The sequence below is a fragment of the Sorex araneus genome, chromosome 5, assembly GCF_027595985.1.
Source record: "Sorex araneus isolate mSorAra2 chromosome 5, mSorAra2.pri, whole genome shotgun sequence".
Classification (NCBI taxonomy): Eukaryota; Metazoa; Chordata; class Mammalia; order Eulipotyphla; family Soricidae; genus Sorex; species Sorex araneus.
Window position 1 is genome coordinate 178,620,789 of NC_073306.1, and position 19,690 is coordinate 178,640,478.

Consider the following 19,690-nt stretch of genomic DNA (forward strand, 5'->3'; position numbering starts at 1 on the left):
TTATTATTTGAACAAAGTGGAAATGGGTGATAGTTATATATCAAAAACATGTAGTGTAATATCTGTGTCCTCTTATAGCAGGTGCATGTTGAAAGTAGACTATGGACCATACCTGATGGCTGCTTGTTACCTGTATTGCAAACCATAACACCCAAAAGGGCAGAGAGAGTAAGAGGGATTGTGCCTGCCACAAAGGAAGGAGGTGGGAAGGGGTGGGGTGGGGGGAGGTATACTGGGAACATTGGGGGTGGAGAATGGGCACCGGTAGAGGGATGGGTACTTGAACATTGTTTGGCTGAAACACAATCATGAAAGTCTGTAAGTCTGTAAATGTATCTCATGATGATTCATCAAAATAAAAAAATTTTTAAAAGAAAATAATAATGAACTAAAAATAAATTAAGTCTTCACATATCCTAAAAAGTAATGTTATGCTATTAATAAAATGTTTTAGTATTTTTCACAGGGAGCTTTTATAGTTATTTTGAACTTTATTTGTAGGAAAATACAATTTTTTTAATAGAACTGTAATTATTGTTTCATTTAAATATTTAACTTATTAAATCACTCTAATTTTGTACTATAAAAATTTGTGTCCTCTTTCAAATATAGAGACCTTAAGTATAACTTATCTGCCTAAAAGTTATGTTAGAATTGTCTGTTATTCCCTTGGCTCAGGAGTTATGAATATCTTTCTACCACTTGCTGATATTTTTAAGCTAATCCTTCTAACGCACATATTTTAAGGCTACTCAAATGATTTAGCACCTAAATCTCTGTACTTAAGAGACATCTCACTAAACCTATATAAATTATAGTTAACTAAAAATTAGTCTATTATGGTCAGGGAGAAGACAGCTGGAATAAAGAAGGGATCACTAAGAAAACGATGATTGGAGGAATCGGTCGGGATGGGACATGTATGCTGAAAGTAGATAAAGGACCAAACATGATGGCTTCTCAGTATACGCACTGAAAACCATCGTGCCCAAAAGTAGAGAGAGAGTATGAGGAATATTGTCTGCCATGAAGGCAGTGGGAGGGTGGGAAAAGTGGGGGTACAATGGGGATATTGGTGGTAGGAAATGTGCACTGGTGGAGGGATGGGTGTTTGATCATTATGTCATTGTAACTCAAACATGAAAGCTTATAACTATATCTAACGGTGAATCAATAAAATAAAAAAATTAGTCTTATAATACAGAATATACATCAAAATTTAACCCTGGTATAAAGCAGAAAATGTTAGTTTATTACAAGATTTAGTCAATAACTATCTAATTCAAATTAATCAGGTTATATATTTTAAATGGCAGAATCTCCTGCCCCCATGCCAGGCTGTCTTCACAGGGGTACCTTGGAAGGCAGTGGGTTGAGTCTCCCTCCCCACCCCAAGCAGAGCCCCGGCAGCCAAAAACCTCCAGAACCCAGCCACAGCCTTGCTCAAGGCCACTCTCCATGAGTTTGGATGAGCCACACCCATGGAGGAACAACAGAGGAACCCAGGTATGCAGGACCCATGGCTGAGATCTCCAAGTCTGCTCAGATTGGGACTGGGTCTCCTCCATCCAGGCCTAAAATTATACTAACATCTAGTGAAAGCAGGCATGCTACAACAAATGCATAGCTTATAGACAAAGTTCATCTCTCATATTTGGGATATGAAGAAAGATAGCATGGAAATAAAATATGGTCAAAGACAACAGAATGTAAGAACAAGGCTATAGAACCAAGCTTATTACCAATTGTTGGGCAGGGAACCCTAGAATAATTGTGAAGGGAAGCAGGCACTCTGGTCCAAGCTGAGTGTTGGAACGTTGTATACACTAAACCTATCATTAGCAGTTTTTGCTTCAAATACATAAAAATAATAAATGCTATGTGAGCGTTTTCCAGTAGCTTGGCAGCCACACCCACAAACTACCCCCAGTGCCATGTAATCTCATCAATGGCCAGAGAATATAAAACAAAGCTCCTGGAAGAGAGTAATGCAGAATCTCGCATGGCAGAGCCTGGCAAGTTTCCTGGGGCGTATTCAATATGCCAAAAACAGTAACAATAATGGGCCTCATTCCCCTGACCCTGAACATGACAGGGACAAATGGAGACATTACTGGTGCTTGCTCAAGCAAATCAATGAACAATGGGATGACAGTGATACAGTGACACAGTGATATATATTTTAACTATAAGTCATTACATGTATTAATCTACATTTTAAAATTTAAATGAGATTAACTAGTTCTATTTTATAAAATAATATAATAAACTTTTTTATATTTAAATAGCCTAATAAAGCAGTATAATGGAGGTGCAAACAGTAAACTATAAGAAAAATGTCAGATTTTCAAATTTTTTACACAATATTGCTTATTATATTAAATTAAGTTTTACCTTCCCTGCATATAATAGATCACAACATTTAAAACTCTAGTCTCAAAGTATAACTACAAAATTAAATATAAGGATAAATATAATAATAAAAAATAGAATAAGTCCCCCAAAGTTTACCTGGAAATGGACTATGAATTATTAGCCATTACAAATTGATGAAAAACTCTCGTTGGAGAATGAGAGTCATACATCAAAAGCATGTTGGTAATAAACCTGTGTCCACTTTCAAATATAGAGATTTTAAGTGTCAAGAGACACATCAACTATAGAACTAGATTAAGAGAAAAACAGCTTTTACCTAAAATAAAATTAAGACAAGAATAACCTAAACTAAAACTGTACAGCTGATTTAACTCCAAGTAGAGGTAGAATTATTTTAAGGATGGCCAACTAGAAATTAAATGCACTCTTTTTTCATTGCCTATTAATGCAGACATACACACGAGTTTGTACAGAGATTAAAGCAGATATATAACTGAAATTAAGGAGAAGTAGAATTAGAGTCCAGTTTCAGCAGTCTTGTATATAACTAGTTTTCTTTCAATCTACTTAATATTCTACATCTTTTTCAATCTTAGAATACTTAGTAAATGTGAGAAATAAATCCTGTGCTCTCAGTCTTATTAACAGTCCCTCTTCTTATCAATCCAATATTTTCTGGCATTTATTAGGCTCTTTGTAAAATCCAAACACTGTCCCAAGTTGTCTCTGCCATCTAATCCTCATATAAACTTTTGAAAACAGAGACCATCAATGGCAATCCATTTTACAGATGAGAGGACAGAGACCTGTGTCTGCATGCTCTATTTCCTCAGCCACTATTGTGCATTGAGCAGTGGTCTCCAAAAAAATGCCTATACCTTTTGGAACCTGTGAATGTTAACTTGTCTGGGAGGGGGAACTGTCCTTAGAGATAAAATTAAGTTAAAAATATTAAAACTTGTAAATATGAACTTATTTGAGAAAAATAAAGTCTTTACAGATAATCTTAAAGATCTTGAGATTATAAAATCATCTTGGGTTATCAAAACAAGCCCAAAATGACAAGGGCTTTCTGAAGAGACAGAAGAAGAGAAAATAGACACAGGAGATGGAGAGTAAAAAGGCAGACAGTAGGGAGATACAGAAGCAAGTCCAAGAATAACTAAAACCACCAGAGTCTGAGAAAGGAAAGAAGGAGTTCTCCCCATACCACCACCAAGCCACTACCAAGCTCTAAAATGAGCACAGTTCTGTCAGACTCTGAACCTCTAACTTCCAGAATCATGTGAGAGTAAATTTCTGTTGTTTAAACCATCCAGCATGGAATACTTTGCTATGGCAGTTTTAGAAAGTTAACATAACTACCCTGCTATACTACCATCCTCCTAAAAACATAAAAGGGGTGAGATCTAATGTCTTTTTAACCATGAAAACACCCTTTGTAAATGATTTCTTTGTGTGAAAGGGCTTCCTGAATGCTGTTTGCTAAAAATTCCTGACTTCTATAATTTAGAATCTATTGTATCGCTCTCTTCTTTTATTCTATGGCAATGCAAGGTTTTCCAGTTAAAATAATGAATCACTTTGTCCTATTCAAAACATACTTTATACATTAATTAAATTAGTTCAAAACAGAATGGATTTGCAAATGAAAAGACAATTCATTCTAACATTACTTTTTAGAAAACTTTGTAACATTTGAATTCAACAGAGAACAATTAATTTTACGTATGATTTTGTACTTAACACAGATTTGAAAAAAATACGGTTTTGGTTTTTGTTCTATGCCCAGTGATGCTTTGAGGTTACTCCCACCTGAGGTGTGAGGTGTCGCTCCCAAGAACGCTTGGAGAGAACCATGTGTTGCCAGAATCAAGCTTGGGCCTCCCGAGTGCAAAGCATTTTCTTCAGTCCATTGATACATCTCTCCAATCCACTTTAAAAAAATTTTTTTAAATATATGCTTTGCATTTCAGTTTTCCATGACAATTTTTCATTGACTTGTTGAAAAATATTATTGCAAAAGAATGCCATAGTAATGAAATGAGAATTTTTTAATAAGTTGAAGGTAGTTGAAGTATATAAAATTATATTTATAAGAGATCTATGTACAACATATGCCTATGAGGATAATTACTAGTATGACATTTCAAAGTTCCTAAGAGCGTAAATTTTATAAGTTCTAGTCACAAGAAGAAAACATTGTGGCTGTATAATGATGGATGTTAACTAGAGTGTTGTGATGAACATTTTGGAATAATATACAAATATCAAGTTACTCTGTGGTCCACTGAATTGATTATATGTCAATTATATCACAGTCCAAATGCACTTCTAAGACACCTATACAAGCACACTCATCCCCATGTTATCCTTCACCCCTCAAAAAGTGATTTCTAATCCCACTTAATATTGTGCTGGACAGCAACCACTCTGCATTCACATCTCACCCTCCTCATTCTTTTCAGACACCAGTATTGGCCATAAGACTCATCCAACATTTCACGTGTGTGATTATTTTAGGTTATGAGGTTTGAGGCTTTTTTTTTGAGGTGGTGCCATTGGGATGAGATCTTGGATCTTGGCCCTTGCACTTATATCAGTTGTGAATTGTGGTCCAAAGAACTGGTTGTGAATGAACCCAGGGAGGAGACCACGTGAGGCAAGGATTTATTTCTTCTTCCCTCTCCCTGGGGCACTGAGGGTCTGGCAGTGACTGGCTCCTCTGCTTTCCTTAGGGGCAGAATTACATGTTCTATCATGACACCCTGGTGTCCCCTCATCACTGATTACTTCAATTTGCTCTGCCCACACCACCCTATATAATTTTCAATGACCCTTTTCAGTCACCCAATCTATGTGCTGTGTCTTCTGTCAGACCCTCACTTAAGTGGTCACTGTATCTCAGCTGATGGCATCAGTCGGAAACAGTGAACAACTTCTTCCCAGAAATAAAAAATTTTGTAGGTTTTGGGGCCGGAGCGATAGCACAGCGGGTAGGGCATTTGCCTTGCACGTGGCCGACCCGGGTTCGATCCCCGGCATCCCATATGGTCCCCCAAGCACCGCCAGGAGTAATTCCTGAGTGCAAAGCCAGGAGTAACCCCTGAGCATCGCTGGGTGTGACCCAAAAAGAAAAAAAAAAAAGAAAAAAAAATTTTGTAGGTTTTAAAGCGATTTCCAGTGTAAAACATGATAACTAGCTGCGTCTTTTTCTCCTTCAACAGCAGCACAAATGAAAGGTGGTAGCTTGCAAAGACTTTGTCTTGTCAGACATTTTTGACACAGCTGACTCTTATCATGGAATGATTTTGGCTTTCCAAATACCTGTCATCACCAATGCACTCAGGGAAGGCAAGGCTACAGCCAAAAAGCAGGATATGTTGATAGCAACCGAGGCGATGGAGGTACATGAAGAACTTGAGGAACTTGTCCATTTCCATGTTCTTGACAATTGAGTAGAAAGGTGTGAGCGTGGAATGGTAGGGCAGTATCTGGCACTGGCTGTTCGTGATGTTCACACAGACACCTAGGAAACCAATGTAACTGTGTTAGGGACAGATACAACAGATTTTGCTACACAAATTCATTTTTTATGATGGGTTAACATGTCATAAGATAAGACATATACCATATTATAAATTATTATAGATATAAATCACATAGTGAAATTGTGTGTGTTTTGTTATATATATATATACACATATAAAAATGAAAATAAGTTACTAACATTCACAAAGAGCATCCATGTGCTCGTAAAATATATGGAAAAATATACTCATAGCTATACAGTAGATGTATAAGTTGACAGTTACTGTTTTGGATCACAGTTGGATAGTGAAAAATGCATCCAAAATATTTTAAATGTGCATGTTCTTTAAGACTATCATTTCTCAAAATTTACTCAAAGAAAACAGTAAAAGCAGTGACTTGTGAGCACAGATTTATGTATACAGTGATTTTCCTCTCTGCAAACTTTATAATTTTAAAATGACAGTCATCATTCAAACATTCAATAGAAGGAAATGGTTTTAAGTATTACTGAATACATAATAGCATACTTAAGTAAACAGAAGAGGTGTTAGAAAACTCTTTAGTTACAAAAATAAATGTGTGAAAAACTAAAAAAATAGAAGGTCAAAAGCAACTTATAAACTATGATCCTGTTTATTATTTTGTGTTTCGGGGGTTAGAGGGCTGTTTGGCCATACCCAGCAATGTTCAGAGCTTACTCCTGACTTTTTCCTAAAAATCACTCCTGGTAGTGCTTAGAAGACCATGTGCATTGCAAAGGATCAAACTGGGGTCAGCTTCCACTCCCATTTTAATCAAATTGTACTTATTCCTGGCTCTATGCTCAGTGACCATTCCTGGCAGTGCTGTGGCAGGAAGTGGATGTGATGCCAGGAATCCAACCAGGGTCACCCATGTTCAAGGCAAGAGTCTCAACCCTTGTGATAGCTCTTTAATCACTGTGATGCAGTTTTAAAAAATATATGATTATACAAGAATTTTTAATTTTGCCTACATTGACACTTAAAACTGTGCTCAGCACCTCTGATTTCCTTTCTTTTTATAATTGGCTTTTTTTTTTTGGGGGGGGGGAGGCACCATGCCATGTCCATAGCTGTTCCTTATGCTTCGTATCATAAATTTTCTTAGTTTGTCTTATATATATCAAAATGTTAACATTTTAAGAGACTATATCTTCTGTATCTCTAGTTTATAGGAAGATTTATTACTTTCATTAAAAAGGAGATGGTTGAAATTTTGCTATTTTATCAAGCTACTACTTAAAAGCAGACTCTTAAGACTTTGGAAACATAACAGGAACATTCATTATATTTTAGGGAAAAAAAACAAGAATAGAAAAAAGTTCAATAAAATGGAAACATGGACAGAATGTCCTGACCCCAAGCCAGGCTGTCTTCACTGGGGCAACTCGGAGGGGGGGGCGGGTTAAATTTCTCTCCCCTCCCCAGCAGAACCTCGGCAGACAAAAACCTCCAGAACCCAACCACGTAACCATGCTCAAGGCTGCTCTCAACAGGTTCAGACGAGCCTCACCTTTGAGGGATCCTGTAGAAAAACCCAGGTATGTGGGACCCGTGACTGAGTTCTCCAAGTTTGCTTGGAACAGGACTGGGCCTCCTCCCCACAACTCTTCAGTTTTCCAGTAGCTTAGCAGTCACACCCACAAACTGCCCCCCAGCGCCATATAATCTCCTCAATGGCCAAGATCCAGAGACTATGAAATAAAGCTCCCAGAAGAGAATGACACAGAACGTCTTGGAGTGCCAGTCTGAGACCTCTTATACTTTAGCCCACTGAGGTACCAAAAGTAGCACACATTTGTTTGGGTTTAACATACATGCTTGTAATCTCTTATACAAGTGCTTAATTGGCTCCACGATGGAATACAACAATCTTCACACACTTTCCTCTTATGGTGATGGGAAGGTGCATGGTGATGGGATTGGTGTTTGAATATTACCTGTAATGAACTATTGTGAACAAGATTATAAAAAGCACTGTAGCATTGTCGTCCCATTGTTCATCGATTTGCTAGAGCGGGCACCAGTAATGTCTCCATTGTGAGACTTGTTGTTACTGTTTTTGGCATATCAAATATGCCACGAGTAGCTTGCCAGGCTCTGCCATGCTGGTAGGATATTTTCAATAGCTTGCTGGGCTCTCTGAGAAAGACAGAGGAATTGAACCTGGGTTGGCCGTGTGCAAAGCAAACGCCCTATCCACTGTGCTATCACTCCAGTACAAGATCTTTCAGATTATAAAAAAACTTAAAAAATTAAGTAAGGGTAGCAAAGAGTACCCAACTTGCAATAACACAGCTGGTAGGGTGTTTGCCTTTCACGTGACCAACTTGTGTTTCATTCCCAGAATCCCATATGGTCCCCCTAGCACCACCAGGAGTAATTCCTGAGTGCAAAGCCAAGAGTAACCCCTGTGCATTGCTGGGTGTAAGCCAAAAAAAGCATAAATAAATAAATAAATAAATAAATAAATAAATAAATAAACTCAAAATCCCCATTAAAAAATTAAATTAGATGGAAAGATGTCTCTTCTGATTACTATATAATTCTCAGGAAAGGAAATGAAAAGAAAATCCCTCTATGACCAGTTTCAGTCTAATAAAAATAATATTAAAATAAGAACATAATTATGGTTAAAATATGTTGAACTATCAAATATGCAATATTAAATATACCCCATGACAGAAGGATTTCTAGTCTCCTTTCTGTGTCACTCATTCAGTTATCACCTCAGTCTACATTGCCCATCTTTCATTGCCTCCTCAGGTCTATTTCTATCTTTTTTCATTTCCTTCAGACTCTGAAAACGTCCCTTAATCCTATTGTTTTTCTCCCTAATGATTAGACTGTATCCATTAGCTCCAAGTCTCAACCTTCATAAAAAGACACAATTCTTCATTATTAAAGAATACAGACTTATCATCACAAACCTGCTGAACAGAATAAGGTATAAACAAAGCACAATTTGCTCTTTCAAAGGCCACCAATGATAAGTGAAATTTCTCTATGTTCAAGACCCAATAGCTGTCACAAAAATCATAAGGACACAACACTTTCTTAATCCTTATCAAAACTCAAAATACAAAAATGTAGGGGTGTGGTGGTTAGAAAAAAATTCAAATTGAAATGCTGTCAGAACATAAATCGACACACACGTACATTAATTAAGCTTTTCCTGGCTGCCAAAATGGAATTCTAGGTCAGTTTCATGAATATGACTCGTGTGTTTTAGTAAAGAAAGTTCAAAAACATTTCAGTATGGTAAAGCAATACTTTAACCCAATGCCTTCTGAGTGACAGCTTCTGGAGTGACTAGAGGCTATCACAAATGGGGTTATTTCATTAAAACTTTTCTTAAATATGATAATGTCATTTTAAAGAAGATAATTCTTAATGGCCCATGAAAGAAGAGAACAAAATGTAGCATATAATGATATGTCACAAAGTCTGTATTAAATTCATGGATAATACATTCATATTACATCATTCACTTTACATTACATTATTTTAGTTTTTATTTATAAATTTCTAGATGTAATAAAAAGAGCTTATTTCGCTGGCTGAAACATGCATAAGTTCTGGAAAAACAAAAGGAATGAGAAAAGAATATACTATTCATAGAGAAAAAAGACTGAGAATCATAAACGTATATAAAAAAGATTTTAAAATTTGATTCTGGGAAGAATTCAACACAGTTGACAATTTTCTCAGAGCCAACGAATAGAAAGGGGAATTAATTGTCAAGATTCAATTTTAAACCTTTTACATTCACGTGCTTACATAAATTTTTATTTTCCCTCTCCCTTACCGCCTCAAGAATTGTGTCAAATATTTTTTTTTCCTTAGAATGCTTCATTGTCTTTAATACATGTAATTCTAGCATGGCAATTTTGCACATTCTTGCTGGGGATAATGAATTTCATAAGCCAGCTACATGCTATGCTTCATGCAGTTATCTCTCTGTGGGACCATGAAGAAGGGCACTTTGGGATATGAATTCAACGGTTGTTACTGATGCGTTTTATTCTGTTTCTTGTAATTAGGCCCCACCCAGCTGTGCTTAGGGTCTACGCCTGACTCTAAGCTCAGGAATCACTCCCAGTGGGGTTCAACTGACCAAATGCATTGTCGGGCATTGAACCTGGGTCGGCCGTGTGCAAGTCAAGCAGTGCCCCACCCCTGTACAGTCTCTCCAGACCCTTGTAGCTAATCATTCACCTTGATTTTTTTTCCAGAGTTGAAGAAAGAGGGGGAATTTGTTTTTTCTTTCCTGTGAATTTATTACTGAATCTAATAGACATTAAAGGTTAGGGTTGTTAAGTAAGAATGTGCACAAAATACAGCAGATGCAATTAGCTTCATGTTCTTACAGATAATGTTATTCTATTAGTTTATATCTCTTGAGTTACTTCAAGCAGGGAAGTGGGAGAAGTTATAAATAGAACAAAAGAACAACATTGCATCCTGATGCAATGTGTTTCTAATAGAAGAGAAATAGTTATCTTACAAGCTTGATTCTAAAACACAATGCTAGTAAGAAATAATTCAATAACAAATGTTCAGTAAAGGCTTTTATTAGAAAACCTATTGTCACTGTCACTGTCACTGTCATCCCTTTGCTCATCAATTTTGCTAGAGCGGGGCACCAGTAACATCTACATTGTGAGACTTGTTACTGTTTTTGGCATATCGAATACGCCATGGATAGAAAAAGATAATAAACAGTGAAAATTTAATGTTGTTTTGGGGCCAAAGAGTCTGTATAGTAGGTAGGATACGTGCCTTGTACATGGCCAATCTGAGTTCCATTCCTGACACTACATATAGTCCTCCAAGTCCGACCATGAGTGATCCCTGAGCACTGCCAGGTATGACCCAAAAACAAAACCAAAAAAAATGTGCTTAGAACTGAAACTATGAGCTATTAATTCTTTGTTTTCTAAATTTGACTCAATAAATTCTAAGTTAAACTGAAATTTTCTTTGTTTTCATATAATATTGCTAATATTTCTAGGTGCTATAAATGAGAAGGAAAAATAGGTTGGTTTTAGTATATTTCTTTACATTCATTTGGAAATTGCATTTTGTCTATTTTAATTACATAACAATGTACAGTTAAAATTATTCTATAGTTAACTTTTAATGAAAAATTAAATTAAGAACGATTAACCTACTGTTTGTTTGATTTCAGACCACATTCAGCAATGGTCAGGACTTACTTCTGGTTCTGAGCTCAGGGATCACTCCTGGTTGGGCGTGGGAACCAAATTAGGGTGCCAGGGATCAAACCCAGGTTGGCCACATGCCAGATAAATTTCCCTCCTATGGGACTATCTCTCTGACCCCAAGAATTGTTAACCTTAAAAAATGAATGTATATTTAGTGATTTTTCTTTGGGAGGCAGTGGAGGTGAACTCCCAACCAGTGCCCAGAGGGTCTGCTTCAAAAATACCTACTTCAGCTATGCTTAATACTCACTTCAACTATGTTGGTGGCCCAAAGATGCAGTCACTTGGTGTTAAGGGTGTTACTTTAACTATTTAGCAGTGTTAGGGGCCATCAGAGTCATCACTGAGATACCAGGGATTAAATCTGGGGCCTCAGACATACAAAGGATGAACTCTAGTCTCTGCAGTCTTTTAAGAATGAATCTTAAAATGATGACATCCATAGCCAATCTTACTTAGTTAGCACTTATGTAGCTTAGTTAAGGGAAGGGGGCAAGAAAATACTCATTACTAGATATTTTTCTCCAGTTCTAGGGCCATACCTGCAATGCTCAGGGGTTACTCCTGACTCTGCAGTCAAGAATTACTCTTATGAATGCTCAGGAGATCGTATGGGAAGCTAGGGATCGAACCCATGTGCAAGGCAAGCGCCCTACTGCTGTACTATCTCTCCAGCCCACTAGACATTTCTGTACAGATTTTTCATATTGGTGATGGCTACAATATATTCTCCACTCTCTCTTAATTGCATATGATTTTAATTTAATGAGTGAAATGTCTCAGTGCAGTGTCACTTGTATCACTTTTCGTCCCGTTGATCTTCGATTTGCTTGAGCGGGTGCCAGTAACATCTCCATTTGTCCCTGTCACGTGCTAGTGCAGCCCAATGATATCTGCTTGCTCCAGGAACAGGAAGAGTCTCATTCAGGGATTTGACGAAGAAATCTGACCATCTACTTGGTGGGCGGGCACGAGGTCTTCTGACATCCTGTGGAATCCAGTCAGTAACAGCTCTAGTCCAGCAGTCGTCTCAGACTGGCCCATCTGATTTTTGATGCTTTGGCAAACAAGATAGCATCCCTGATTCTTGACCGTTGATGGAGGTCAGAACTCCGGATTCCTTCTCTCACTTGAGTGAGACATTATACTCCTAGCATAGCTCTTTCAATTCCTCTCTGGGATACCCTAATAGCGTTCTCATCCTGTTTGTGTGGGGCCCAGGTCTCTGAGGCACATGTTAGTGCAGGAAGAACGGCGGAATCGAAAAGATGTGCCCAGAGTCGGAAGTTCTTCGTTCTCTTAACCACTTATTCGATGCTCTTGAAGGCATTCCATGCTGCTCTCTTCCTCCTGCGCAGTTCTGGTGCCAAGTCGTTCCTCATGTTGATTTCTCAACCCAGGTACACATAGCTGCAGCATTCAGAGATGTTCGTTCCATTAAGAGCAAATGGAGTTTCAGGGACTAGTTCATTTTTCATGAGCATCGTCTTGTTGAGATTCAGCTGCAATCCGATCTTTCCACACTCGTGGTTGAAGTCGGTCAGCATTTGTGCCACTTGGCTAATGTTTGGTGTTATGAGAACGAAGTCATCAGCGAAGCAGAGGTGGTGTAATTGCTGACCATCTATCTTCACTCCCATTCCTTCCCATTCCAGTCATCGCATGATGTTCTCAAGAGCGGCACTGAAGAGTTTCAGTGAAAAGATATCACCCTGCCGCACCCCTCTCTTTTATATCAATGATCACCTCCCTGTAGAATGGTGAGATCCTGGTGGTGAATTCACAATACAGCTCTTGAAGGATTTTGATATACTGAGTTTGAATGCCCTGCTTGGCTAGGGCTTTGATGACCGCTTCAGTCTCAATAGAATCGAAGGCCTTCTTTAAGTCAATGAACATTAGACAGAGCAGCATCTTGAACTCTCACAAAACTTCAGTGAGTTTGGTCACTGTGTGGATAGGGTCTGTTGTGCTGAATCCCCTTTGGAAACCAGCTTGCTCGCATGGTTGTCCTTCATCTAGTGTTCTGCCTATTCTATTCAGGATGACAGGAGTGAACAATTTGTAGACGACAGACAGCAGACAGATTGGGCAATAGTTGCCGATGTTGTGGATGTCTCCTTTCTTATACAACTGGTTCAGCACCTCCATGACTGTGCGAAGAATGCTGAGAGTGAGAAAGCCACAAACAGACGCCTGTCTTCGGAAACTCTCGAGCTCATTTGTCAACGTAGTTTGGCGCGAGCCTCAGGCAACCACAAGCTAACATCCGAGTTCACAAAGCTGTGCAGAGATGCGATAAAGGAAAACCTCAAAGAAAGAAGAGCAGCAGTGTTGGCCAGTGCAGAAGCCAGGAAAAGTATTCACAATGCTCGCCTATTCTTCGCCAACTACAAGACCAAAATGACTGCCCTCCGACGTCCTGATGGATTTATCACATCCTCCAGAAAGGCAATGGAGAGGATTATTCACGACTTCTACTCGGATCTCTTTGACAGCCATGTCCACCTGCCCACATACCAAATTCCGCAGGATGGATATGTCGTTCCCAACGTCCTCCCTTCTGAAATCTGACATGCCATTTTGTTGGTAAAGATGAGTACAGCACCTGGTCCGGACAAGGTCAGACCCGAACACCTGAAGAATCTGCCACCAGTACTCATCAATACACTGGCCCGACTCTTCACATGCTACCTGAATGCAAGGTTCCGTCTCAGTGGAAAATCAGTAGGACCGTTCTCAGTGCAGTATATAAAATATTTATATTCTATTGTGGTAGAGAGTCTCTTGCCCAAGCGCCTGGTTGTCTTCCCCAGGGCCCCTCTGAGGGGATGGGCTCCAGCTTCGCTTCCCACCCCAATCAGAGCTCCCAGCGGCCGAAGACCTCTGGAGCCTAGCCACAGCCATGCTCAAGTCCCCTCTCCACACGTTCAAACGAGCCTCATGCATGAAGGTACCGACAGAGGAACCCAGGTGTGTGGAACCCGGGGCTGAGACCTCCAAGCCTGCTCAGATCAGGACTGGGCCTCTTCCGCACAGATTTCCCATTCTCCAGTAGCTAGGTGGTCACACCCAGGGACTGCCCCCAGCGCCCTGTAATCCCATCAACGACCAACATCCAGAGATTTAAAAGCAAGCTCCCGGAAGCATGCGGCCGCTTTGCAGCTGCGTGACATCTTATAGCCTATTTCTCCCTTTGGGAGAAACTGGCAAGCTACCGAGAATTTCCTGCCCACATGGGAGAGCCTTGCAAAGTCCCCATGGTGTATTCGTATGCCAAAACCAGTAACAAGCTGGGTCTCATTCCCCTGACCCTGAAAGAGCTTCCAATTCGGTATTATTGGGAATGTCGAGTAGAGAGAGGCTTCTAAAACCTCAAGGCCAGGACGAATGGAGACGTTACTGAGACCGCTCGAGAAATTCGATGATCAACGGGATGATGATGATGATGATGATGATGATGATGATGATGATGATGATGAAGAAGATGATGTGACTTATACAGATATTTATTTCAACAATTCTTTTAAAAATCCCCTAATGTTAAGTTTTCTAAAATATATTTTAAAATAAAAGTGAAACCATATTTAAACCATAATTATTATATCACAAACTGGTGCTATTTGGCAGCAAAAGAGCTTCTCAAATTAAAAATAAGAAAAGAAGCAACTACCAAATGTGTTGTGCTATCTTTTGTTTAACATTCTAACAGGAAAATTTAGTATACTATAATTTTCTATAAACAATGCACATTTCATCTGTTTCATCAGAGTTTGGTTGGACTATCTTCATTTACCTAAGTGGATTCATTTTAACATGTTCATTTGCTTGATAGGACTCCCTTATGGGTGTTTCTACATTTTGGTCTCCTAGATTCTAAGAATTAAATCTACTTGTAAAGGAGAATTCTTTGAACACAACCTTTTTCAGGGGTTTAGGAAGAAAGTCATGGTAGGGTTGGCCTTCCTTGTAAGTTTTTGCTTTTCATTCTTCTATCCAGTCAGATTCATTTGCCACTACTGTGCATATGATGTTCTTTGTTCTCTTCTTAGTTTAAATCCTAACACTTTTCCTTGGACTGTAGCTTTAAGCCTTTTCACACTCACCACTTTCATCTGCATATTGTTGTGTTCCATATTAACAAAATGACTATAATATTTCAGGCATCGTTCTTGCCTCATTAGCCTACAATAGCTTATCTGCCCTTCTGAAAGCTATTAACTCTATTTCAAGATAAGGAAACAAGATAAAATAATTTCTCCCAAGATTTTCACAATAGAAAACAGCAAAATTTGAATTTCATTCGTCACCGTACTTCAATTCCCATCATCAGCTGCCTCCATAACCCAAACATTTTTGTTAAAGTCATCTTCTAGTCTACACTTCTACCACTGCGTGGGACCCTCTGAGTACAACGGAGGCCATGAGCTCTTGCTCACTGATCATCCACTACTTTTGTTTTAAGGCTTAATCTGTGTCGGGCAGCCTCTAAGTGGAGAACAAATAATATTGCATTAAACAAGCTCCCAGGCCTCCTGGAATTAATAGCTTAGTCCAAGGGAAGTAAAAAATGAACAGAGAGTTTGACACTGACACATCTAATCATAATCTAAAGTCAAGCAAGAACCAAGAAGCAAAAAAGCCTCTTTATGGAGACTAATATCACAATAAATCTATGCTTATTAAGACCATACTGAGGACTGTTAATTTTGAAAGTGAATTTCCCCTCCTAAGAAATATTTTGCGGTATATTATAAAATTCAGATGGCAAGAAGCAATTTTATCTGGTCTTAATTACTCAGTAATTTATACTCATAGACAAGCATTTGCTTCTTGCATCCTATTTTCATTGATCTTATTATAATAGTTAAGTTATCTTTTCATATTTTTGTGGAGTCACAGATGTCAAGGACATCAAAGGGAAGCAAACCTCCTCTATTAGAAAAGGGAGAACTACATCAGAGAAGACTTTGTTGCACCACTAGAGACACAGGGATATTAATGAGGAAACACACAACAATCACTGAATGAATAAGAAATTTCCAAGAAACAATTTTGTTTAATGTGGGACAAAAGCTTCACCAAAAAATGCTTTTTGTTTAACAAGGTAAACATAGATCATGTACTGCTTAATTTGGGGGCAATGACCTAACAAATTCTTACATGAAAAAACATTTTTTATACTTAGGGCCTTATGCATGGAACATGTATATGCAAATGAATATATATGTATATATATTTATATATCTATATATATCACTGTATCCCGTTGTTCATTGATTTGCTCAAACTGGAGCCAGTAACACTTCATTCGTTCCTGTCATATGCTAGTGTAGCCTGATGGCATATTGGGGTCTTTTTCAGGGTCAGGGGAATGAGAACTGTCATTGTTACTATTTTTGGCATATCAAGTACGCCACTGGAAGCTTGCCAGGTTCTGCCGTGTGGGCAGGACACACAAATGAATAAATATATGTACACACAGAGAGACAGAGATAGCCTTCCTCTCCACAAAAGGTGGCATTTTTATTCATTTTTGTGTCTTGGTTTGCTGATTCATTAGGCATATTGAAATTGATCACTTTATATAGAAATTTCCCTCATTCGTCTTTCCAGCTGTGCTATTCATCATCCTATGTTGTTATATCATATTTTCTTAATGATCTCCTCTCAATGAATATTTCAGAGTTTCCATCCTTTCTAAATTTAAAAATGATGTCAAAAACCCAGATTCCTGATATATATTCTTAATCAACTTAATGAATTTCTCATCTTTTGTAGTGTTAGAATACACCAAATGCTTTAACTTCAGCAGCTGAGATTATCAATAAGAGAGAACTAAGTCAGCAAGTACAAAAGGAGACATATGAATAAATTAGCTAATATTACTTTAATTCTTTTTTATATAATAATGGCTGCTTTGCTAATGTGCAATACATTTTACAATACAAGCACCACTGAACCTGAGCAGTACCACATCACCTGAACAATGAACCTCAGGCCTGCATGGTTGAATAGTGCAGAAGCTCTCAGACCCTAAGGACCCCTAAGGACCCCTGAGCATGGCTTCAGAGGCATCCCCTCCAAAAGTAAAGATGCAACATATATATTATAATTGCCAGTAGATTTGGTTTCTGGGAATTTGTTTAATAGGTCCACATTTACAAGGCATGCAAGAGTTGGTTCAGGATATCACAATAAAATGGACTCTGGAGAGCTTAAACAACAGCAATGCAGGGCCAGAGATACAGTGTATGGGTGAAGGCACGTGCCTTGTATGCTGCCAACCCAGGTTCAATCGCTGGCACTGCACACCGTCCACTGAGCCTGTGAGGAGTGCTCACTGATCACGGAGTCAGGAGTAAGTCCTAAGCACATCTGGGAGTGGCCCCAAAACAAAGCAAAATAACAACTAGAAACAAAAGAGATGTCCATTCTCAAGGTCCTAGAGGCAATCTGAAATCAGAATGACAGCAGAGTTGATTTCCGGTGAGAGCTCTCTGATCCTGGGAATTCAGATGGTCACTGTCTCCCTATTCACATGACCTTTTCTTAGGCAGACCTTTTCTTAGGCAAATGTAGGGGCACAGAGGGAGGAGACCTTCCACTTTGTGAGATTTCTGGTCTTCCTCACAAGGCCACCTAGCCCATTATCTGGGCCCCAGTCCCATAATTTCATCTAATCACCTCCCAAAGGCTTCATCTCAGTATTATTACTGCAGAGGTTAGGGTTTCAACATAGGATTTTCAGAGGAAAACAAACATTCAACCCACTCAGTCTATCCTTGGCCCTCCCCAAAACCATCACCTTCACAAATGGAAAACATTTGGGTTCTACTCCAACATTTCCTGATCTCTAAAGTGATACCAGTAATCTCACTGGTGGGCTGGAGCCATAGCACAGCGGGTAGGGCATTTGCCTTGCACTCGGCCTACCCAGGTTCAATTCCTCCGTCCCTCTCCGAGAGCCTGGCAAGATACTGAGAGTATCCTGCCCACATGGCAAAACCTGGCAAGCTACCCATGGCGTATTTGATATGCCAAAAACAGTAACAACAAGTCTCAGAATGGAGACGTTACTGGTGCCCATTCGAGCAAACCGATGTTCAACGGGATGCCAGTGATACAGTGATACAGTGAAGTCTCATCTACAGATCATCTAAATCAGGTGTGGGCGAAATTTGGTTCATTTTCATGAAATATGATTCATCCTAAGGCACAACTCCTCTGCAGCAGTGAGTCTATGAATCCACTCATAGACTGGAAGCAATTTCTGTGCTTCCAAAACATAATGGTGTGACAAGCATTGACAGACATTCCCATTCCAAAAGTAGAAATCACTGTATCATTGTCATCCCGTTGCTCATCGATTTGCTCGAGCAGGCACCAGTAACGTCTCCATTGTGAGACTTGTTGTTACTATTTTTGGCATGTTGAATAGCCACGGAGAGCTTGCCAGGCTCTGCCGTGCAGGCGGGATGGATAACACCTAATTTGTATTACTTCCACTCAACTTGACTGTAACCTCAGCACATAGCAATTTTCAAGTACTAGAATATGCAAAGACTTCTGATATAATACTTACATTTCTGATATAATACTTATATTTCCTTCCTACAGTAACCCTGCCAATTTAAAAAAATTCTTTTTTTGGTGCTTTTAAAAGATACGTTGTAAGACATTATAAGAAAACATAGTTAATGGGGCTTAGTAGCCACACTGTCATCTTAAATCACTCATTACTACTGTGTATCCTATGCCTTTTCCAGTGCCCATTTGTAAACATAAAACTAAAGTGTAAACAAACTCTGTGCTTGAATACTTAATAAGCAATTAAAGAATTGAAAAGTTATTACAAAAAGGGAATTATAAAATTCTAAACATTATATTTCCAATTATGATACAATTTTCAATAATAAGAGTAAGTTTTATTACCATAATCAACCAATAAAAATTCAAAATAAAGTCTTTGTTCAACTAACCTAAACCAATTAAATTATAAATGCTTAACATTTAATAATGTTACTTCATACATAAATTTAATTAGTAAAATGTTGTAATTTAACAATAAAACAGTTTAATTCAACTAAAAATGGAAGCTCCAAAACAGAACTTTGAATTTTTCCTTAAAACCATAATGAACAGTGACATTTTTATTATCACAATAAAATGGCATGAATTAACAATCTTGTCTTTCTAAAAAACAAAAATAATTAAAATATGTCTGAATCTTCTCTTATGGAATTTCTTTTTTTTTCTTTTTTGGGTCAAACCCAGCAAGGCTCAGGAGTTACTTCTGGCTCTGCACTAAGGAATTAGTCCTGGCAGTGCTTGGGGGACCATAATGGATGTCGGGGATCAAACCTGGGTTGGTGGCAAACACCCTCCCTGCTGTACTATCGCTCTAGTCCATCTTATGGAATTTCTCAATATCACGTTTCCTAGAAGTGGACTACTCAGGGACATGATTTCTTTTTCTAATTTTCATTGTGTTGTTGTTAAGTAACACCATTTACAACAGTGTTGATGTTT

The 19,690-nt window shown here is 38.5% G+C and overlaps 1 protein-coding gene across 1 annotated transcript in view; it reads right to left on the reverse strand.

Moving 5' to 3' along the window:
- CORIN (corin, serine peptidase) overlaps window positions 1-19,690 on the reverse strand; it is a 246,600-nt gene that overhangs the window by 160,358 nt on the left and 66,552 nt on the right. The window contains exon 4 of the mRNA XM_055140495.1: window positions 5,704-5,905. Within this exon, the coding sequence (XP_054996470.1) occupies window positions 5,704-5,905 (202 nt within the window). The remainder of the gene's footprint in view (window positions 1-5,703; window positions 5,906-19,690) is intronic.